This window comes from Miniopterus natalensis, chromosome 14 (assembly GCF_054644295.1).
Source record: "Miniopterus natalensis isolate mMinNat1 chromosome 14, mMinNat1.hap1, whole genome shotgun sequence".
Classification (NCBI taxonomy): domain Eukaryota; kingdom Metazoa; phylum Chordata; class Mammalia; order Chiroptera; family Miniopteridae; genus Miniopterus; species Miniopterus natalensis.
In genome coordinates this window covers 42,124,615-42,148,386 of record NC_142094.1, presented here as the reverse complement: position 1 = coordinate 42,148,386, position 23,772 = coordinate 42,124,615, and the positions used below count along the sequence as shown (strand labels likewise).

Sequence of the window (23,772 nt, the reverse complement as noted above, 5' to 3'; positions counted from 1 at the left end):
CTTGATTAGAGACGGAGCTGTCTAATGAACATGATGTCTTGGTGTGAGATGCAATGTACGTGGAACTCGAATATGCCTGGAAAATGCAAATGCTTTCATTTGCGAAGAGCCGGTAATGAAGGCTGGACCTCTCAGTCACATAAACACGCTCTGGGAAATGATGTGGAGGAAATATTCAGCAGTTTGCTAATTGCTCTTTCCTGCTGTGGCCATTAGGGAACATATTGAACAGGGTGGCTAGACGAAAAGTTCTGTAATTCTCTACGAGAAAATTTCTGCAGGAGAGAAGTCACCCAAGATGAACTTCCAGTTTTTCTGTAAAAAGAGGCAACTGCAAAACTATTTCCTTAGCTTGTCCCAAACTCCCGCCGGGTTCAGCTGGGCTTCCCCTCACCGGCTGCTGCTGAGGCACCGCTTTGGCTCCGGCTGCGCCCTCTCTAAGCCGGTGGATCTCCGATCTCTGATGACTCATCAGAGGAATTCAAGTTTCAACACCCCCAAACCAGGTCTGAAATCACGGCAATGGTAATGCCATTTAAGTGTCACTCCCGGAGAAGGATGGTGCCATTTTTTTGTTCTTACAAACGGGGAGTATGGAGGCCCCCGTCACATCCTGCCAGAGGGTCCCACACGGCCCCACGTGTCTGCAGCATTTACTGCCTGGCATTTACTCGCACAAGGTCTGTCTTCTCCAAGATGTGGTAAGTGCCAGGAGGCGAGGGGTTGTGTCTGTCACCTCCCTCTGTATCTGCAGTCCTGCATATAGCAGATGATCAGTGTATAGCTGTTGACTGAATGTTTGAATGGTGTATTTCACAGGCCTAAAGATCCACTCCTGGGGATCCTTTGGGGCTCCCATGTCCAGTCTACACCTCACACCAATGAAATCAGACTTTCTGGGGTGGGACCAGGTATCGGGATTGTTTTCATCCTGACCGCAGTGAGCAGCTGAGAGAAAACCTCCACGATGGCGGACCTGTAAGCTCAGGCACATGTACCAACACAGGTTTTCAAGAGTTTCGATGCACATTCACATCTACTCTCTCACGTTACACCTGGAGAGTGCAAATTCCACCATGCCAGGGACCCTCCAGCTCAAGGAACAAAGGGGTCATTCCCCTCACCTCCTCTCACTGCCTGTCAGAGGTGGGTCAGGAAACATTACCTGAGGTTGTCACCAGCCTCTGTCAGTTCGTGGGACAAACCAAGTTGCAGGTTGGCCACAAAGGATTTGAGGTGAACCAGCTCCAGGGCCTTCCAAACCTCCTCATCTGAGTAGTTGTTGAAAGGGTCTAGATTCATCCTCAGGGTTCCAGAGAACAGGATGGGATCCTGCAAGTCAGGGGATGAAGGGGCTGTTGGGGCTAATGACAGAAAAGGGACTAGCTGTCCTTTGTGGCCAGGGGGAAGCGAGCTGGACGGGCCTGGGAGGGAAAGCTGGTTAGTGGTCAAGTTTTTGTAAGGTCTCTCACCGAAGGCTGAGAGTGGCTGCAAGCAGGGAGCTAAGCACAGGACTGAGAGGAGTCCTTGGTTTGTTTTTTGTTGTTTTTTTTTTTTGTTTTTCATTCTGAGATTCATTTATGGATTTTCAAAATGGCCTCAGCACCTCTTAAGAAAGTAAAACGAACATCCCACACTCCCAAATAAAAACTCGTGGTGTGGAGGCGAAGGATGAGGGGTGGTGCGGTCACAGGGGAAGAATTTACGATGCCGTTGAAAAGGCTGGAGGAAAGAGTGCTTGAAACTGAGCCAACTCCAGGCCAACCAAAAGCACCCCCAGAGACCTGGCTACGGTGAGAGGAGGAACGGTTCTAATGAGGACCCACACCACCCAGAAGCCTCCAGGGCAGGCCCTATTTGGTGGGTCCAGGAGGAAGCCCAGAGGAAGCCTTTCTTGCTGATTCACTGAGCTTGGCTTGCTGGCAGAAACCTGCAGCAAACTCCCTACCCTATCTTTTAACCATATCGGATGGGGAATATAAAGCTTAATGGTTTCAGGCTTCAGAGGCAAACTGCTAATGCTGATTGCAAAGGGTCTTGCAAACAGTGATGGGCTTGTAGAAAAGCTAAGTAATCATCTGCTTAATTTGACTTCTGTTGTGTTGCTGCCACCTACTGGCCAGATACAGGCAGCCACACAAGCATATTACCAAAAAACCCCTGAACTTACTTCTGTAAGATCTGGGAGGAGCGTGTCTTAGGGAACTAGCTCGGGTGCCCTCGGGAGACTGCAGAAATGCCACTGCTCACTGAATCTACATCAAGAAGGAGACGCACACATTTCCTGCACCTACCCCCTGCTGAGTGTGACAGAGCAAGTTCTAGAGCTCACCTGGGGGATGATGGTCAGTTTCTCTCGGAGGTCGTGGAGCCCAATGGAAGAAATATCTACCCCGTCAATGATGATCTGGCCACCTGCAGCCTCTAGGATTCTGAAGAGGCAGTTTGTCAGGGACGACTTCCCAGCTCCTGTCCTGCCCACCACACCAACCTGTAAAGAGTTCCTTGGCAGGTTAGTTCACCGTGTCATTCCTGGTGGATAAAAATTTAGCCCGGGGCAGTCAGAATCACAGGGGGAAAGAGGCCGTGATTAGCTACGTCATCTCTAGGATGTTCAACTGATTTGGGTTTTCATGGGGGGGGGGAGGGGAAGGGCCCAGATGTCAGAAAAAGATGGCTGTCCCACCCCACCCCCTAAACCGTTGCTTGCTGAGACTTGCAGTAACTGTTGGAAATGGACACATCAGCAGTGTTATTGCAATTATTATTGGAAGTTATAGGTTTTATTTTTAAAGCCTTGTTTAGAAATGAGGAGAAGGGAAGGATCAGGCCTGCCATCTGCTGAGAACCAGACCCTGACCTTACCCAGACATTTTTTTGGTTCTACATCGGACCCCAAGTCCTCAGAGAACAAGAACACCAAACGAGGGTGCAGGACTTTGCGAACCAGGCGGAGAACCAGGCCATTGTCTCTGCAGGGAGAACCTGCACAGGCTGGCCTCGCCAGTCCCCTCCCCAAGCCGCGTGCTCTGACCGCCTCTCTACATGCCCGGTCTCTGAGGAAATGAGCGCTGGTCAGCTGCAGGAGCAGTGATGGCGCGAGAGGCAGGCAAGGCTGAGCACAAAGCCCTTACAGCCCATCGGTCCGTTTGAGCCCCTGTGGATAGCCTGCCCTCTGGTGGTGGCGCTGTGTCCTTACATGTCCCCAGCAGAGGGAGTGCCCAGGTCCTGTCTCTCCACCTGACTGATGAAATCCCTGGGTCCAGCTGCTCATCCCCTCTGAGTTCAACTGTCCTCTCATCACAACGACTCACATCCAGGCCTTTCTTCAGCTCCACCTACCTTCTCCTGGCTCCTGATGTCACACGTGATCCCTTTCAGTACCAGATCCAGCTCGGGCCGGTACCGTACTTCGTAGTTGTTAAACTGAATCTCCCCTTTGCTGGGCCAACCTGCCGGAGGCCTCTTATCAGTCACCCAGGGTGCCTGGCGAGGAGACGGGGGAGAAGTGCTTTACAGGGAGTCAACTCGCTGAATAGTCCCCACGTTGCACAGCAGTAGAAGGGTAGCAATGTCCCAGCCACCAGGGGGCGTCTGCAGTAAATAGACCCAACGAGGCAGACTTCCCGAGGTTCCTATCTTAATCCATCGCAGAAACCCTACCCCACAAGTTTGCTCTGTGGACCTCCAGAGTGAGGCCACCGTTTAACTTGGTACATTCCAAGACCTGACTTCCCCCAAACCATTTCCTATTCTAAGCTTCAAGAAATTGGGTCACTTGAGTAGGAGCAAGGGAAACTTTTAGGCAAACTTTTAACACCCCCCCACGTGTAATCTCTAGGCAAGGAGGAGATGCTCTCTCAAAGAAGCCACATCTTTCTCTTCGCCTCGTCCCTGGTTCCTCTAATACCATCTTACCTCGTTTTCCACCTTTATATACTCATTTATTCTCTCAACAGCCACAATGTTGGTCTCGATTTCTGACGTCATCCTCACTAGCCAGTTCAGGGTTTGCATGATCTGCAGAAAAACCGGAAGCCTAAGAATCATCTCAGGCTCAGAAACCAAAGCAACTCTCCAAATCACAAGGTCAATCCAGGGCCTGCTTTGCACTCAGCATTGTGCTGAGCTCTGAGAGAGGGCAAGGGAAGCCTAAGTACCAGTGTTCCCTCCTTGGGGGAGCAATTGAGACCAGTGCATGGAATGGCTGGAGGACAACTAAGTGCTCAATGGTGTGGTGCTCACGTGAAGGGCAGTATGAGCTTGGGGTGGCGTGGGGGCGATAGCCGGGGCTGGAGAGGCTGGCAGTTGGTGGAGTGGGACCAGAACTTGGCTCTCCCGCCGGTAAGCCTAGTGTTTTTTGTGGGAAGGGTGGTGGGTGGCCTTCTACAAATGGGGAAAGCATAAGACAAGACACCAGGTAGGAAAAGGCCATCCGGAAAGCTGCCTCTTCTCTCTGCTCTCAACCAACAGCAGCTCGGTTGAGAACCCAGCTCTCGAGGTGGGACATGCACATGGACCCTGGTCCTTGCTTACCCCGGCCAGCTCCAGGTGCTTTCCTGCTGTTACGAAGATGCATCTACCCACCAGTAAGAGGGTGGTCATGACCCAGGCCGGTCTAGAGTCTGGGGGATCTGCGGACCACTCATCTGCAAGCTTCTTTCAGGCAAAGAATCAAACTAGGGAATTTTTGTTGAGTGACGATAGTTAAAGAGGGGGGAGCTCAGGGCCGTGGGAACTGAGAGTAACCACTTTGTTTAGGCTGCGCCACGTGAAACAGTTGATATTGAATGTTTTCGTTTTGGTTTAGCCTGATAGTTCTCGAATTCTCTGCCCCATCTCCCCTAGGTTAATAAGCCTAGAAATGGGTGGAGGAAGCAGCAGTGGCACAAGGAGCTGAGCGCTATTCTGGAGAACAACATGGTTCTTTTGGGTGCGCGCCATGACCGCCTTGGGCCTCATTAACTTCTACCGAAGACAGCGCCATGTAGAGTGGGCTGGTAGCTGTGCAAACCTCCGGTGTATTAGTCCAAAAAGATAGCAAGGGAGAGGGCCAAGTGACTCACTAAATGAGTAGCACTTATCAAACATCCACTGTGGGGCCAACCACTCCTAGGTACCAGGAAATAATGTTTAACATTTGTCTCTTCTTCACACTGGGGATGCAATATATAGTTTTATTGGACTCTGTGTTCTTTATTAGAATTATCCCCAGTTATTCTGTGATCTAAGAAAAACAAACATAGAAGTTATTGTTCAACAGACTTTCTGGTTACTGCTGTTTTATGGAAAAGAAACTAATTTACCCTGTCTTCCGACTAGAATCAAGCAAAGAGGCAAAGAGACAGGGAACTATCAGATTGAATCATGTGAAACTGCTTTCTTAACTCCCAAGGGCAACAAAACTTATGTCCAGATGACACTGGCACCTGTTTGGAAAGAGTAAGGGGCGTGTCCATGGGTGACACAATTAGTACGAGATGGAGCCAGGGTTTGAACCTCAGTCTCCCCTAGTGCCTCTGGGTCAAGAAGAGAATCGAGAGCTTGGGCCTCATGGAGTTCTCTAGACACAATTTAAGAATAAGTGCGTTAATTTTACCAAACTCCCAACCTTCAGACTCACATTGAGTGCATTGGACAGAACAAAGCCCACAGTGTCCCCATGCAGGGTATTTCTATAAATAACCATCATCAAGGATGAAAAGAAGACAATCAGGTTCCCAACCAGCTCCAGGCGAACTGCAAGCCACCTGCAGGACAAGAGAACCAGAGAGAGAGGTGTCACTGAGGTACCCGCTTCCTTACCTTACCCAGCAGCACAGGTGTTTCTAGAACATTTTCAGAGGGCTCAAGTTGGTAGAACTGTGTTCTTAGCAGGTGCCTCAATTTGACTATACCATGTGTTCCTGAAGTCTTTCAAGTTGGATTTTAGAAAACAAATTTCATTTTAAAGATACTAGAGGAGTTGGCTGAACTAAGGGAATCCTATGGTTCAGCGTCTCCCAAACTTGCCAAATCATAAGAATCATCTGGGGCAATTGCTAAAAGTACACAAAATCATTCAGAAAAAGAGTCTGGATTCTTCCCCAGGAGATTCTGACTCAGGCGGCCTAGGATGAGGGTCAGGAAGCTGCATATTTAATGCATGTTCTCAGTGACTTCTGATTAGGCAGGGGAAATAATGCCGTAGAGAACCCACAAGTAAGCAGCACAGCAGGAATCAGTGTATCCTGTCTGATTTCATGATTTTGAAAAGGTAGAGAAGATGGGGTGTGGGGAGTCAGGTACGACTTGATTACTGGGAGATCAACTGCCAAGAACCAAATAGGACAGATAGACATAGATTATAAAAGTTGACTTTCCCCAATAAAATGTATTTAAATAAATTTGCACCAATAATTTTAGCATTGTACAAAGAAATATAATACATATTTACAATGGGCGTCCAATAGGACTCATTTATATGCCTGTTCCCTTCTTGGGAAATATCTAAGAAATCAAATATCTTTACGGTCAAATTCCTGACCTCTCCATGTTCCAAATAATACTGAGATCATGAGCCTGCCCTTGATACCTCAAGACAATGTGGAAGGCACTCAAGACTGTTCACTGCCCCTATAAGACCTTCTTCCTTCAAGGACCTACCACTTCTTGCCAGGGTCTAGTGATGCTGGAGAAATGAGAATGCTCACCCTTCTCAGGGATTCACCTCACAGATCTGAGCTTTCCAATATCATCATTGAGGTTCCCTAAAAATTCCCTACTCTTCTCCCTCCAACCTCTGCATCTTTTCACCACCCTGCCAAGAGTTGTCCTGTCACATCCACCCTCGGGGAAGCAAACAGAGACTAGCCAGTCACCCAGCGCTTGCGCAGTACCCGGGTTACACAGTGCTCACAGATTTGCACCACAAGCCCGTGAGATAGGCTGTGTTCTAGCCATTGCAAAAGCAAAGAAAATGTGGTTTCCCTCAGAGAGGCGAATGCAATTCACCGAGCTTGGTAAATGGCGAGCAGGCACAGGGACCCAGTGTCTGACTCCACAGCTCATACTTTCTTCTCTCTACTTACAGAACAGGCGTGCTTGGCTAGAGTGACCTTCATATCACTGGCCATGTGCAGAACCTCAGAGCACACATTTGGGTAAATGCCCAGGGAAGGCTCACCTGTTGGAGATAATCCAGGAGTAGACACATTTCTGGTTAGTGTCAATCAGCAGCTCGCTGTGTTTTAGAAATCGCTGCTGGTGCTGAAACGCGCGGATGACAGACAAACCCGACACAGTCTCACTGAAGAAAGAGTAGAGTGGGGACCTGGTGACAGAGTCCAAACGTCTCAGCTGGCGGGAGGTGGCCACATAAAACATCTGGATTCCAAAAGGAAGGAGTCAGTCACGCAATCGTGTCACATACACCACACCTCTTCCCTTGTGACCATGGCCCAGTGTTCTTCACTTTGATGGTCACAGCCCATGTCGGAACAGGACAGAAGCCTCCAGGCTTACCTCTGGCTAGAAAGATGATGAGAGGCCCAGAGGAAGAGTATGGTGGGGAAATCTGAGGTTGGTGGGGAAGAAAGCCAACCTCACGGCTGTCTTGGATCTAAACATAACTATGCCCCATTTAAGCTTCTAGGGGGACAGCAGCTAAGGGGAGATCTGCTGTGAACCATACGCCAATTGGTGCTGATACTTCAGCTGCAGACAGTGGCCCGTGGGCTCCTTGGGATATCAATATAGGAGTAAATGACAAAGATGCTGGAGGGGAGCGAGTGACTAGCAATAAACAAAGGAGAAGATTCTCAGAAAGGAGCTTGGGCCTTTAGAGGTAGAGAGCAAAGGAGACCCAGCCATTCCCAAACCTGCCTGAACAGACACATAAATGATGCTGAGAGGAATGATGATGATGATGAAAACTGGAGTGGCCAAGCAGATCATGAACAGGGTGCTGCTGATCCCCAGAAAACACAGGATCCAGCTGCGTAAGGACGTGGGGAGCGTGTCATCCACTGTGGAAATATCCTGGGAACACAGAATTAGGAGAGATGGTATGCTAATGAATTCTTATGGAATTTTAGATTTTCCTGATTCCAGCAGGAAATTTGTTCAATTCAGAGATCTCAGTGACTCCTTCATTTAATCATTTCATGATATTCATTTGCAATAGGCTGTTCTGCTCACCCGCATAATCAATCTTATTTCTGTAATTTCTTTATCTTTCTAAATCCCTCCAAACAGATATGGTACTCATCCCTCAATAGATTTGGCAAAGGTTTTTATTCTTTTCAGTGAAATTCCCATTTGTCAAATTTATTAAACTATTCGTAAGCACCCTAAGCTAATAGAGCCTTACAAGGTAAACCCTCCTATAGCCAAGTCGGTTCAGTTATTCTAACTTTACACAGGTCCTAATTCCATTGAGTACCTAGAACAGAGCCTGGCATCTAACAAACACTCAATAAACATTTGTTTGGAGGTTCCAGTCAAGAAGCCCTGCCACCCCCCAACCCTTGACTGAGGAATGGAAAGTTGTTTCTCCTGTCAAGCATAGAGCTTCAAGGGGCAGGGAGGTGAACACTGCCTGGCTAGTGTTCTACCTGGAGATCATGAATGGGTCTTATCACCATGTTGAACGAATGAATGACCAAATGAGTGGGTGGATGGATGGATGGATGGTTTAGTATGCACAGGAACCCTGCACTATATTTTTGGGTTTGTTTTGCTTATATTTCTTAGGTTATGTTGATTCTATGACTAGCAATATATGAGTATCAGACTGAGTCTATATTACCTCTGGAATATCCCAGACTGGGTAAGGGGTAACAGTTTCCTAAGAGAGTCCTGAAGAGTGGATGACTCCTGAGCCCAATTTACCCTTCCCAAAGTCACATCAGAATGCAAAGAATACTATGTCCAGGGTTAGCAGAAAAAAAGAAACCCTCACCAGCTACCAGCTCTATGCACATTCTTTTTGACTCTTACCTGGCACAGATTCTCCTCTTTCTTTGGCCTCCTCCATCTCCTCTCAAGGGCTCAACCTCAGTTCTAGAGAATTCTAGATCTAACTGCCTTTTATGGGCCTAAATCACTTCCCCGACAAAACTCACTATATAATTAAGGACAGTTTCTTTTTTTCATGCAAAAGCAGTTAGCAAAGTACAACTGTTGCCTAAGTAACTCAGTAAGGTCTCTGTGTTCTCTTTTTCAGAAGATTAATTATGTATTACAACATCAGAAAACAAGTTGCAATCTTTGCAAAATTCCTGTATGAATTCTCCCTATCCAAAATGGTGTGCTTTTTAAGGCTCTATTGAAGAACAGAGAGCCCATTAAAGTTGTCTCCAATGACATCATGCCCACCATTTTTGTCCCAGAGGAAGGTGATAAATGGGGACCAGTCATCTGCTCACTCTTGAAGTAGTCACTGTGTCCCCAGAACCTGGCACTGGGCTGTGAGCTAGCCTTTCTGTGTCTGCTCCAAGACCACACAAATAAGAGTCCAAAGCTGCTCAGACATTTTAAAATATGTGCTCCCTCTTCTGCAGAGGACTGAAAACTGTGCTGGTGATAATTGAACATTACTCAGAATTACCTAATTTCTGCCTCTGTTCCTAAAAGTTCCATCTCATGTGCATAAAGAATCAGTGAATTTGGTCTGGCCCATGGAAGAAAGCCATCTATAATCTTAACATTTATTGAGCATCCCAATGGTTAATTACAGTCCTTGGCTCATAGAAGGTGCTCAGTAAATGCCACTGAATGAATGAATGAATGAATGAATGAATGAATGAATGCACGAATGAATGCTAAGGATTCCAGGATCTGCAGTAGATGGAGACAATGTTTTAGAACTTCCTTAAAATCACTGGTGACTCTTCCAAAATCCAGACCTAATTTACTTATTCTTAAAGCAAAAAAGGTAGACGTTTCAGAAATGGAGGCAGAGACCAAGCAAAGGCTTACCCTGCTATTCCTGAGAGTCACTGCCATAGTCAGCCGTAGCGCCGTTACTTGTGTTTTTCCCTCTGCAGACTAATTCTTCTCATTCTGCTTCAACTGGCGCCCTCTGCCCCCACCATCTCCCTGGCTAACTTCTATAACTTAGCTCAAGTGTCGCCTTTTCTCACATTTTCCACTCTTAATCAGCCAGGCTGAGCTAGCAGTACCTCTTTTCTCTGTCACTCTTTTGTACCCCCAGAACACCATTGCACACACCGCTGTTATTTTGGTTTTATCACATTCTATTATAGTCCTTCATTTCTTTGGCTGCCTTACTCACTAGATGGCGAGATACTTAAAGGGCCAGAACTGTTCAGTCCTCTATCCCCAGTATCCTTGAGACACAAGGACCTCACACAAGGTACTCAAGAAATAATTTGCATGCTCATGGACAAAAGAACTGGAACTACGTAGTGTTGTTCAGAGGGGATGTGAGCATTCTTTCCCTGGCAGAATAGAAAGATCCTCAGCATACAAACACATAATCTTATAGCCCCTGACATACTTACACCAGCAAACCTGTTCACAATCCGGCCTATGGGTGTTGTGTCAAAAAAACTCATGGGTGCTCGAAGGATATTGTTCAGCAGTTGCTTGTGAAGGGTGTTTGAGGCATGGGCGAAACCATAGACACTCCAGAGATTTGCTATGAGCACAAATATACCTAGAAATGGAACCAGTTTAGTCAGCACCATGCACACGGATCCCTGAAGCCTTGTGTCAAGGACACAATGGCAATTCTTTTCCCGAGTCCAGGCAAAGTACATTGACCAGACAGATTATGCAAGAAATGGCTATTGTAGCCATCAGACGTACCTTGCACTAATCCCAGAGCTCCATAGACGCCAACTCTCATGTCCCTCTGAGAGGCTGGATAGTTGGTGCTATTGAAGATTTGAGAGTCATGGGTCCAAGCACTGAGCCAGAGATTGGATCCAACCAAAGCCACAAAACTGATTACATAGGCAAGGATGATGAAGAAGATGGAACACCATCCTACCGCTCGTAGGTATTTCAGGTAGATGGAGAACTTGACCTGCAAAGCCCCCATCTCAATGTTAGTAGAATTCATAATGGCTTTTGGTGGAGAATTACCTAGAATACCAATCACAAGGGGGAGTAGAGTCCCCTGGAAAAACGGATGGCAGGTAGCAGAATTTGGTAGTCTGCAGTTATCATTTCCGCACTGGGCCAAGATAATACTCAATGCTTAAGTACAATGCACAGTAAGTAATCATCAGATTATTAATGAGCTTCTAAATGCAATTAAGAGGGGAAGATAAAAAAAAAATGGAGTGGGACAAATGGGATTATACCGCGGACCCTGGAATTTGTTTTATTAATTTGGATTTAAGTTAAGACCTTAAATTTAAGACCTTGATTTTAAGTTTTATTAATTTAAATTGTATACTCTGAGACTGATGTATTAGTGTTCTCTGGCTCCCAGAGTTGAGTCTCAGAGCAGTTTTGTGGTTTGCTCCACCGATCAGAGTGGAATCAAACACTCATGAGGTGGGCTATGAAGATATTTACAGGAACCATGTTATTCTTCATGAAAATATGATTTGATAGAAAGCTCTGAGTATCCACCAACATTTCAATGATGAATTTAAAGATTTGCAAAGCAAGCATAAGACACAGCCCTTTTGTAGATACGTATTTGAGTCATCAAACTTTAAAACGTTGGGATCCCAAGCCTCGTGTCACCTCTCATGGCACTTTCTACTGTCATATTCACCTTTCCAGTTTGTATGAATTCTTTCTTAATTAATTTTTGTCCTTTCACTAGTGCTTCCTCCTCCTTCAGGATATTCACATTCTGAGCTCTCAAGGAGTTTTTCAGGGGCTTCAGGTGCCTGCTATTGGACCTAGATCTGAGAAATGGAAAAGGGGGAGCTTTCCTGAGCGGGCGGGCGCATCCTGCGGGTCTTCTCACAGGTGAGGTCACAGTCGCTCTGACCCCATCAAAGTCATTTCAGAGCAGGCGGCCTGGAGGAAACGCACCGCCCAACCCTCTTCCCCCATACAGGGAACCAAAGGAAGGGCTGGGAGCGCTCCTGGTGTCCCCTGTCTACAGAGAAAAAGACAGTGGTCAAGTGGAAATAGGGAAACGACGAGGGCTGCCGGCCGAGTGGATGACCAACCTGCGGCTAAGTGTTCGGCGAAGGCTGTTTTCTCTTTTCATGGTCAAGGAGGCCACATCCTCAGGGGTTTCCTCCACACTGGTCATCAGCCCATAGTCATCTTCTTCGTCACTGTCCTCATTGACTAGGAGACACATGAAAGGTTAGAGGGATACTGCACAGAGATCTCACAGCCCTGGGGACAAGGAGAGAGATGTCTTCTCTGATATTGCTGGGCTCAGCAGGAGATCCCAGACGGACACACAGACTGGAATCTTTTACTCCAGAAATACTACTTTTTGGTACGTTTTCTCATTGAGAAATACCAGGATGAAATGAGTTAATATTCCACTGGAAAATAAAATGGTCAAAAGGAGAAAATTATTCCCAGAAGCTTCTAAGTTCTTTTGGAGCAGGAAGGAACTTTTAATGATTAGAATAGACAATATAAGAGTCATCATCTCCAGAATTGAGTAAAGGGGTAAATGTAAATTAAAAATGCTCTTCTTGAAATTCAAGTAATTTGACAAACTTTTATAAATTTAAAGCATTTTTTAAAATCCCTGAAAGTAAAATAAAATGTAAACATAACTTGGGCATCAGAATGGTAGAGTAAGGACCTCTGGAAATTGGTACTTGCATAAAAAGAATGAAAATACTGGCAAAAAATGGTCAAAGTAAACTCTTTCATATCTCTAAAATTAGCCAAAAGCTTGCAACAATACAAGGAACATTTGTTTAATAAAAATGACTAATCTCAGTAAGAATACTAAGCTTTGTGATAGTTTAATTTACTACATTCCCATCCCCTTCTCCTCAGATCTGCTGTAGCCTAGAAAGCCAATAGCCTCACAGTCGTGGTAACAGCAGCCTAGAAACTGCTAGAGGACACAGACTTGTGTGGAACTTCCCCAAACACCTCATCCCTGGAGGATTTTTATTATTTGACCTGTCTGGCAGTCCCGCATTCAAGGGCTGGTCTTTATTGGACTCGACTTGGAGCTAGCTCAAACAATGAGCACCAGTTGTTTAGCATTCACAGTTGCCTGTGGCTGTCATAACAGTTGGGGTGACCAAAACCCTGAGAGGAAAAGCTGGGGACTTTGATGTTCATGAGGAGCTTCGATATCTTCAATAGATTCCTGAAAATCTAAAATGTCACACATGTGTAGGGCTGTGCACATGCCAGAGAAAAACAAGGCCCTCTGGCTCACCTTCAGGCTCTGCGCAAGCAGAAAACAGAGGCTGAGGTAGAATTGTCAACTGCCTGCTGGAATGTTAAGGACACGTTCCCCCTCCCCCAGTCTCTCAGAAAAGGCAGAGTGACTTCCTGGGGCCCAGCACTTAAGGAAATCATGTCCCATCATTAACTGACTCCTCACCCAAACGAGAATAGGCTTCAGTCACCACATATGACAAAGAACACAGATGTAAAAAAATTAGTTCAGGAAACTAAACTGGTGGAACAACCCAACAAACCCTGGCAGAGGAGGGAGGAGAGAAAAATCTTATTTCCAGAGTGGTTATTTTCTTTTAAATGGCCAGTTTTCAATAAAAATTATAAGACATACAAAGAAGCAAGAAACTATGGGACCATACACACGGAAAAAGCCGTCACCAGCACCTGTACCCCGGGAAGCACAGGCCTGGGACTCACCGAACAAATCCTTTAAGTCAGCTGTTATAAATACGTTCAAAGAACAAAAGACAATCATGTCTAAAGATCTACTGGAAAGTATGAGAATAGATTCTCACCAAATAGAGAACATCAATAAAGGTTAGAGTTGGGAAGTACAATACCTAAAATAAAAAGTTTACTGTAAAGCTCAACAGCAGATTTGCTAAAGAGATTAGGCATGTGGCTTGACCCAATCAACCACGTTAAAGTGCTGCCAGCTTGGACTGTAGGGGACAGAAATGAGACAAAAACGAAGAGACAGTGTCAGAATTCTGGGATTCTACGGGGTCGATAGAGCTCTCTAGCCATGAACATGTGCTATCCTTCAAGAAAAAGAAAAAATGCCCCTGAAGGCAATTCAGAGGTTGGCTGCTTCTCAATTCCAGAGATTGGGACCATCGCCCACGACTGGAGGGGGTGGGACTGCCACCCTGGTGGTCCCAGAGCATAGAGCTAGAGGATTATTATCAAACCTTAAAATCTAATGGAACTAACTGGTCCTGCTAGGTTTTGAACTTGCTTAAAATTCGTGACCCCTTTTTTCCTTCTGATCTTTCCGTTTTGGAACGGGATTGCCTCTCCTATGCCTGTCACCGCTGTATTTTAGAAGCAGATGACTTGTTTGATTTTGCAGGTTCACAGATGAAGAGGAATTTTGCTCCAAGACTCCAAGTCTCACCCACGACTGATTTGTGTGAGTTAGAAGATGAAATCTGGACTTTGAGTTGACATTTAGATGAGATTTTGGATTTAGATTTGATAATGGGATGATTAAGACTTTTGGGGATGTTGGGATGGGGAGAATATATTTTGCACATGGGAAACACATGAATTTTGGTACACCAGAGGAGGGATGTTATAGATTGAGATGTGCCCCCCACCTCAAATTTATATTTTGAAATCCTAATTCACACTGCCTCAGTATGTGGAAATAGGGTCACTGTAGATGTTATTAGTTAAAATGAGGCCAGACTGGAGTAGGATGGGCCCTTAATCTGTTTGATGTTCTTATTTTTTAAAAAGGGGAAACTTGGACATGGAAATGCACACAGGGGAGAATACCATATGAAGATGAAGGCAGATGTTGATGGGATATGTCTAGTAGCCAAGAATGCCAAAGATTGCCAGCAAACCACCAGAGGCTAGGAGAGAGGCCTGGATGGAGCAGATCCTTCCCTCAGAGCCCTCACAAGGATCCAACTCTGCCAACACATTAATTTTGGACTTCTAGCCTCCAGAACTGTGAAACAACAAAGTTCTGTTGATTTGATGAAGCCGCCCAGTTTGTAGTGCTTTGTTACAACAGCTAGTTCGGAGGCTAATAGACAGGGCCAATGTTAACACAGGTCACCTTGCCCTCCAGCCCTTCCCCTCATTCTACCATCTTCTGGTCTGTTTCCCAAAGATCTAGAACCAACACTGCAGCCTGCTAGGCACAGGGGCTCACGTAACTGCTCAGAAATGGCCTAGCAATGTTTATCAGGACAGGGACTTAATGAGGTATTTTGCAAACTGTCCTTTGTACATAAAAGATAGGATTCTTCAAAGAGGCCATCCACCCATGGGGGTTTATAGCAGAATCCAAAAACTCAGATTCAGGCAAATTAGAAAAACCAAAAAAAGTTTATAATTGGCGGAGTAAAACTGTCCAGGTTATGGTGATTGTCGGACTGAATGGCAATTCCGAGGGATCCAGCACCAGACATTGCCCTTTGCTTGGACCTTCATTCCCCAGGCAGGTGCTTTTTGTTTTCTCCAGGCCAGTCCTGGAGCCCGTAAGGGCTGATGGAGAGCTCTGACCACTTCCTTTCTGCTGGGTCCTGGTGCCCCTGCCCCACTGTCCTGGGCTGGCCCATGCCACCCTGTTCTTCGTCTGCCTTGTCCCTCCAACACTTATAGACCTCCTGATCTTCTCTTTTTTCTTCTCTTGTGCCCCCAGGGTGGTTTTATACCATCACTTGTCCTGACTTGATGCCTCAATATGGTCCCACTTGCAGGCTCTGTAGCTACTCCCTCTTCTGACTGACTCTTGGAATGGCCAGTGCTCTCCAGATCTTGCTTCTCAGCCTTGGCCTCCTGCCGGTGACTGCCACCTTAAGGGGACGCTCAGAGCACTCACAGGACAACTGACGGTTCTTGGGAAGGACCCCGAGGAACAGGGCCCCATTACTGACGGAAGCTAATCAGTGACCCCCACGGTGATGGGGCTACTTCTGTAGTATACTGTGAGTTCTACTATGCAGCTACCATGATTTTTTCTGGTTCAAAACACCCAGTGGTTTTCGATGTATTGGTCAAGATCCCTTTGTTAGGGCTTAGCCTGAATTTAGCAGTACACTTACCAAGAACTTAGTACTAGCCTATGAAGCTGTCTAAGAAGTTGTTTTAATGGATATGATGGTAGGTGGGGTGGGATGTGTGACTTAAAGGCAGGACATCGCTGAAAAGGGTCCCCTAGTGCCACTGGTGTTTCTGCCACAGGGTTAATCACCCCAAACCTCCAGTCATATTCCTCTAAAGTGTGCCCTTTGATTGCATGTCAAAGACCAGATGAGCAGTTTGGCTCAGGCATAGAGTTTCTGTGTCTGTGTTTCTTCACAGAGACACAAAACACAGAAGCAGACTCTGGATCTCTGGGTAATTCACATTTAAACCTACAGAGGTACCTCGGTTTTCGAATGTGTCCACTGACAAACATTTCGGGTTACCAACGCCGTAAACCCGGAGGTGAGTGCCTCGGTTTTCGAACATGCCTCGAAAGTCGAACACACCCCGTGGCTTCCGCTGAAGACAAGATCCTGAGGCCTAGCTGTCAGCTGTGGATCCCTCGGTTTCGAACGTTCCAGAACTCGGACGGTCTCCAGAACAGATCGCATTCGAAAACCGAGAGACCGCTGTAGTTCACTGGCTACTGAGCAGCTCGGGAGGCAGGCATCAGTTCCCCACTCCCGTCCTGACCACACGGGACTGTCCCCTCCAGTCGCCCTTACATACCCGTGGCCTCTCCTTCGGGGCCCGCCTGCTTTATGAACGTCTTCAGGTTCTTAGCGAACAGCCCCTTCTTGGCCAGCAGAGCGTGGTAGGGCCCCTTCTCCGAGACGGTGCCGCCGTCCAGGACCACGATCTCGTCCACTTGGGGAAGAAAGTGAATGCTGTGCGTGACCAGGAGCCGGGTCTGCGGAGAAACGGCAGGTCGTGCTGGGGAGCGGGCCTCCCGCCTTGGCGCCCCTCAATCCACGTGGGGCGTCTCTTCAACATAGCCCTGACCCCCGGCCTCTGTCCCTGCCTCTTTCCTGCCTGGCGCCTGGGCCTCAAACCCGACCCGTGCGCAAGATGAGACGCCTGTCACCCTGGATGTGCTGTTCTGTTTCTAGTGACGAGACGGGCCCTGCCCACGCTGTCTTCCAGCTCCTCCGGGGGCCAGGGGTTAGGCTTCGGAATGTCCTTGTCATAACTAACCACGTAACTAGCTAACAACTGCCCCTCCTGCTCACCAGCTAACGAGCTGAGCGAGCGGGAACTGCCGCCCAGGTTCTTTCAGTATATTGGTGACCTTGTGAAGCAGGGAACTTTGTCTTTGGCCCAGGCCCCCGGCGTGGGTTCCACTCTCCTGTCTTCCTGGCGATCCTCGAACCACGGTGACCACCGAAGGGGGGGCCCCACGCAAAGGAACGCGAGCACTCATGGATGGGCAACGAGGCTCGGGCAGGGGCCCCGGGGTTGAGGGGGGCTTTGGGAGAGAAAGCCCAAGCCCACTGCCTCTGTCTACTTTGCAGACCCACAGAGAGTAGGTCCCTCTTATCTGGACGACCCAGGAGATGCTCATTGTTCAAGCCTCAGGCCAGGCCGGCTCTTCTGGGAGCCTTTCCTGAGTCCCCAGGCAAAACATGGGCATTCCTCCGATGTTTCCACTGTAGTTTATATAGAATGCCATCAAAATAATCCTTGTATTATAATACCGTTGTTTGTTTTTCTGCATGTCTTCCCATTAGATTGTAAGTCCCTTGAGAGCAGGGACTAGACTTTTTACCTAAGCATGCTCAGTCTTTGAAATAAACCAGGCAAGGGTGGGCACTCAATTCATCAATGAATGGAGCCAAGGTGACCTTAAGGACCAAAGTAAGGACCAGGAATAGGAGGAAGAGTTAGTTCCTGTTGAGTCACTGGTCCAATAGAGGAGCAAAAGATCTGAGTAGGACAGCAGCCCACTCAACCCTGCCTGCCTGGCAACATTCAAGAAATCCTGAAGGGAACAGGCCAAATACAGATAGAGTCTTACTGCTTAGTGCCGAGGCAGATTGTTATTGACAGTCCCCCCTCTACACTTGCTGCTGGGGAGGAGCATATTCAAACCCCTGAGGGCTCTGTCAGCCCCTCTCCCTGTGTCAGGACAAATGTGCTAACCTGCCCACGGTAGGAAAAGCCTGGTCTCCACCTACAACCAGTTCTAATACTTGCCCTGGCCACTTTATCTGTACTATCTCACAGTGGCATCATAAGACTCAAACGAGACAATGCAATCAAAGTGCTTAGCACAGGCCTGGGACATAATAATTACTTAAAGAATGTCTGTTTTATTTTCATGGTCAGGTTGAGTCATCCGCTTTAGGCATAGTGTTCCTACATCCTGCAAGGGTTCCAGGAAAGTGCCTTCTTAGAGCATAGCTCGAATACCTGTAGGATGACCTCTGTCCCACCACAAGGGACACAGTTTAAGAGCACAATCCCACAAGACTGCCCTGACTTCAGATGCTGGTCACAAGTCTTGAGCAACCCATACTTCTGACTAACTAGCTATAAATCAGAGATCCCACAGACCTGTTCTCAGGTTTGATAATTTGCTAGAATGGCTCGTAGATCTTAGAAAAATACTTTATGTTTATCAGTTTTTATAAAGGATACAACTCAAGAGCAGTCACTAGAAGAGATGCAGCGGGCGAGGCATGAGGGGGTGGCCATGTGGAGCTGCCATGTTCTCTCCAGGTGCACCACCCTCCCAGCACCTTGATGTGCTCACCAGAGCTCTGAATCTCCTTGTTTAAGAATCTTTATAACCCAATCTCCAGCTCTTCCTCCCTTCCCCAGAGGCTGGTGGGTGGGGCCTACAGTTCCAACCCTCCCATCACTTGGTTCTTCTGGTGAACAGCCTTGTCTTAGTTGGGGGCTCCCCCCTAAGTCACTTGTTAGCATAGACTCTGTTCTCTGAAGGGGCTCGTTATGAGTAACAAAAGACACCCCTAGTATCACTCAGGAAATTCCAAGCATTAGGAGCTCTGTGCCAGGAACTGGAAACAAAAACCAAATATATTTCTTATTATACCACAGGTCTCAAAGTACTTTTTATCATAAGCAATCATCCTAACAGGCTCAATGTTCAAGCCACAGAATAGGCTAAAGTTGGCCATGACCTCAAGATGGGAGCCCTCACCGGATCAGCTCCTGGAAGACCGGTCTGACACTGTATCCCCTCAGCAGCCCAGGGGGACAGGTAAATAAGAAAATCTGCTTCAGGGCTGCAGCTGTCCTAGATGTGCACCCCCCCCCCCACCAACACACACACACACACACACACACACACACACACCTCATGCGTATTTTTCACTTTAAATGATTTCTCACCTTGCCTTTCAATAGGCCATTGGGACCCAAGACCTTATCGAAAATGTGTTTTCCCACATGAGCATCCACGGCCGACAGGGGGTCATCCAGAATATAGATGTCTGAATTTTGGTAGGTAGCTCTGGCCAGGCTGATCCGCTGCTTCTGACCCCCACTGAGATTTATACCCTGAAGAAGAAAATCCTTTCTATTAAGCACTGCTCCTTAGTCCTGCCTCCAAAGAGGCTCCTGAGGAGGTGTGGGAAAGAGATTTGCCTCCATAAGGCATCAAGGGTTTAAAAACCTTACAAGTTCCTTTATACAAATAAATAACTTTGATTCAAATAAACCACTTTAGGCACAATGATTAAAGGCAGGCCCAACATACCATTTTCTACTGTGTAATTTACTTGTTATTTTTGGTGCTTCCTGTCCCGTGAGAATGTAGCACTGCACCGGGCAGATTTTCTCTATTTTGTTCATGAATGTAACTCCAGCACTTAAAATAGTCTCTGGCACATAGGTACCCAGTAAGTGTATGTTGAATTAATGAACAAAATCACTCTAGAGCTGCATCTTCACAAGTCTCCTAACATTTCAAGGTCCTTGTTCCCAAAGACTACTAGGGGCAGCTTTAGTAACAGGGACGGTTAGAGAAAACCACAGGCCCAGAATGGTGTCACCAGTGCTAAAGCCCAGGGCACCAAACCTAGATGTAATTTCTGTTTCAACCTCTCCCAGAAACATAGTCTTAGTCAACCAGTGTGACATTTCCTAGGCAACACCAACGAGGTAATCTGTCATGTGGGCCTTCTGCACCCCCACCCCCACAAAGAAGAGGCGGTCTTCGTGACAAAACCCTTCCCTGGTCTCTTCCTCTCAAAAGAACAGATGTCCAGGTGCCCGCCCAAAATAATATGTATATTTTTGCTAGTAGCATTCTTTCTCCACCTTTGTTTTTCTATTTTTATACAACATTTGGAGCGCCCTTAGAGTTGCTAGGTGGGATGCTGCCCCATTCAAAAATAATAAAGTCAATCAGATCTTCAAATTTACTTGGTTGAATTTTGTTTTTTAACAGGAGGGAAGATGAAAAGAGCCTAAATATGTAATGATCAGGGATTTCTAAACAAATGATGCTATATCCAGGTGATGGATATGATACACAGTAGTCATCAAATTCCATGTTTAAGAAAGGCATTTAGCAACATGAGGAAATAATTCACACTAAGTATCTGCCCATTCGAAGCAGGTTATTAGAACCCTCCTCTGACCCTCACTAATATACAGAAGCAGAGTCAGGACACCCAGGCTTGGCTCCCGCGGCTGTCCCTCCACCATGACGTCAGCCTGGGGCCAGTCACTGGTTACTTAACCTCTCAGCTTCATCATCTTTCCTTCAGATGATATAATCCCTGTATTTGCTTCCAGGTACAAAATTTTAAACCTCTGAGTTATTTGTATAAAATATTGTGCAAACTCATGTTTTCTGGTGTTTCTTCCAAACATGACCAAAATCTGTCAGCTCTTTACCCCCATGCACGTCTTTGCCAGCCTCACTATTTTTTTCTTCCCGACATTTCTTTACCCTTCAAGGTTCTAAGTACCTTCTCTCCAATCTCAGCCAGGTCTCGTCCAGGCAGTACTTCCAAGTCGTGGAGAAGGGCACAGGCCTCTAGAACTTGCTGGTATCTCTTTTCATCTAACTCTGATCCAAAAAGGATGTTGTCCTTTATGGTGCCATTCTGGATCCAGGACTGCTGTGGGACGTAGGCTACCGTGCCCTAGATGGGAAAGGATCAGGCCAGATGACAGCTGTACCTCCAGAAATGCAGGGTTGACGGAGGGAGTGGCAGGAGCCCGGAGAAATAAATGGAACTTAGACCCGAAGAAATGCATGCCAGGCTGACTGAGCGTCTGATATTTATAAATGTACTTGGATTTATTGCGCCAACCTGGGAGAAAGAATTCAAAGTCCTGCTCACCACGTAACATCCCCTTGTTTTGACTCTAACTTTCTAGCCATGATCCTGACAATGCTTCTAGAACAGGGTTCCAGTCAGACCCCAGTGAGTTTCTTAGGACCAACAGAGGACTAACACTGACCGTGTGTGTGTGTGTGTGTGTGTGTGTGTGTGTGTGTGTGTGTCAGAGATGGCAGCTGAGGAAGCAAGAACTAAGATTCTGGAGTTAGGAGGCAGGCTGACACATGAAGCAGATCATGTCCAAACATGAAGCAGATCATGTCCAAATGCCTGTATTTGAGGAAAAACTCATTTATGAGGGAGCAAAAAAAGCTTCCTAAAAGGAGTCAAGAGGCAGAATTAAATCTGTAGATTCTGCATAGATACAGAGATCAGACTAATGGTTGCCAGAGAGGAGGAGGATTGGGGGGCTCAGTGAAAAAGGTGAAGGGATTAAGAAATACAAATTGGTAGTCACAAAACAGTCACAGGGATGTAAAGTACAGCACAGGGAAAATAGTCAATAATATTGTAATAACTATGTATGGTGCCAGGTGGGTACTTGAAATATCAGGGGAACATTTTATAAAGTATATTATTGTCCAACCACTATGCCGAACACCTAAAACTAATACAAAATGATACTGAATGTCAACTGTAATTGAGAAAATCTGTAGAGTCTGCTCTGCTACACTGCATGTGGATTAATGCAAATTAGCTCATGAGTAATTGGTAAAAGTAGAAGTCCTCAAAAATGGCCCGAGCATGTCAATGTAAAGCAATCAGGGGTGAGCTTTCTCATAATTAAAAAGAAGGCTTAGCAATATATAAAGATCTTAAGGAAAACAGCTAAAGACCTATAGACATGCCTTTTTATGGTGCAAGTAATGACTGATTAAATGATTCAAAGCACCTATTGTTCCCCTAAATGTAGTTCTCTGGAGGCTCAGGGTGCTGATGGGGGGGATGCCATGAAAACATTTCTTTTCTGTTAGAAACATCATAATTGCCCTGCTAGGTGGCTCAGTTGGTTGAGTGTCATCCCATAACCAAAAAGTTGTGGGTTCAATCTCAGTCAGGGTGAGTACAGGAGGAAGCCAATCTCCCTCCCTCCTTCCCTCCCTCCCTCCCCCTCCCTCTTCCCCCCCCCCCCCCCTCAATGAACAACATCCTCAGGTAAGGATTAAAACAAACAAACATCATAACTGATAAAGATGCCTGCATCTTATATCAGTTTTTTGTATTGGAAGCAAGTGCCCCCAAAGGAGTGAGGGTGAGGCCCTGGACTAATTGTGATGCTGGGTACAATTGCCAGGGGAGAGTTTACAGTGCTACTGTTTTTATTGTTATTGTTTATTGTCTTTGTTGGTACCCTGGTTACAAAGTTATATAAGTTTAATAATCTGTTCCAACTCTTTCCCCCAGGTCTTGTTATTTTTATAGCATAATTTTGTGGAACATGAAGTGTTCAGAAACACATACGTAAATATAGCAGAATTATCTATACTTTGAAGGAGACATCCCTACTCAACAGCTTTCAGACTTTAGTATACATAAGAGAATCACCTGGGGGTCTCATTAAAAATGCAGATTTCTAGAATCTACCCCTTGAGTCTGATTATATATGTGAGGCAGGGCAAAGAATCTATAGGTTACAGGTGGACCAGATGTCTCCAAGACCTTTTACCTATACAGCAACATCATAGTGGTGGTCGGGTTCTAGTCCTCAGTGCATTTGCCCACATGGAAGAGCAGCACAAAGTGGCCCCCATTTGAGTGTCAGACATTCCCTCTCACCTTGATGGTGATGTGCCCATGGACATTTTCCATTTCTCCCAGCATGGCCGACATCAAGGAGGATTTCCCAGAGCCCACAGTGCCCACTACAGCCACCAACTGGCCTGGCATAATGTCCAGGTTCACGCTGAAAGAGAGAAGTGTATTTGAAGGAGATGAGGGGGCTTATTCAAGAGGAGTTCAAGCCACTTCTCAGACTCTCTATGGGACGTCTGGTATTTGGAGATTTTTCTCTCAAGACGGGATAATTTGTCTTGGATATACAAGACTCCAAAGTGCTTCTTTAATGATTTATTTTTAAGCTCTAAGAGCCAAGAGAGTGAACCCTAATGTATTCAACTCATCTATAAGCTGTTTGTGCCAAACTTGGGTTTCCACTGGAAAAATTCTCTTAGAACCAACATGGTACCACTGAACAAGACACTGGTGGGAGCCTGGAGACCTGCGTTCAACTCCCAACTTTGTCACTGCCCAGCTGTGCGATCTTGAAATGTCATGTCCTTTGAACTCTCATTTCTAGCTAGTGGTCTTGGACTAGATTAATGTTTCCCAAACTTGGCTCTTCAGTGAAACTAGACATTCAATGGAACACTTTCTGGAAGCACATATTACTGCC

At 46.4% G+C, this 23,772-nt stretch overlaps 1 protein-coding gene across 1 annotated transcript in view; it reads right to left on the bottom strand.

Annotated features, from left to right (window-relative positions):
• The window catches only part of ABCC2 (ATP binding cassette subfamily C member 2), a 49,273-nt gene that overhangs the window by 1,691 nt on the left and 23,810 nt on the right, over positions 1 to 23,772 (bottom strand). The window contains exons 16-30 of the mRNA XM_016219862.2: positions 23,157 to 23,283; positions 21,003 to 21,179; positions 19,417 to 19,584; positions 16,792 to 16,972; positions 12,141 to 12,264; positions 11,735 to 11,870; positions 10,813 to 11,032; positions 10,506 to 10,660; positions 7,864 to 8,019; positions 7,166 to 7,365; positions 5,624 to 5,750; positions 3,919 to 4,020; positions 3,343 to 3,486; positions 2,333 to 2,491; positions 1,166 to 1,332 (exon numbers count right to left, since the gene is read on the bottom strand). Of these exons, the coding sequence (XP_016075348.2) occupies positions 1,166 to 1,332; positions 2,333 to 2,491; positions 3,343 to 3,486; positions 3,919 to 4,020; positions 5,624 to 5,750; positions 7,166 to 7,365; positions 7,864 to 8,019; positions 10,506 to 10,660; positions 10,813 to 11,032; positions 11,735 to 11,870; positions 12,141 to 12,264; positions 16,792 to 16,972; positions 19,417 to 19,584; positions 21,003 to 21,179; positions 23,157 to 23,283 (2,343 nt within the window). The remainder of the gene's footprint in view (positions 1 to 1,165; positions 1,333 to 2,332; positions 2,492 to 3,342; positions 3,487 to 3,918; positions 4,021 to 5,623; positions 5,751 to 7,165; positions 7,366 to 7,863; positions 8,020 to 10,505; positions 10,661 to 10,812; positions 11,033 to 11,734; positions 11,871 to 12,140; positions 12,265 to 16,791; positions 16,973 to 19,416; positions 19,585 to 21,002; positions 21,180 to 23,156; positions 23,284 to 23,772) is intronic.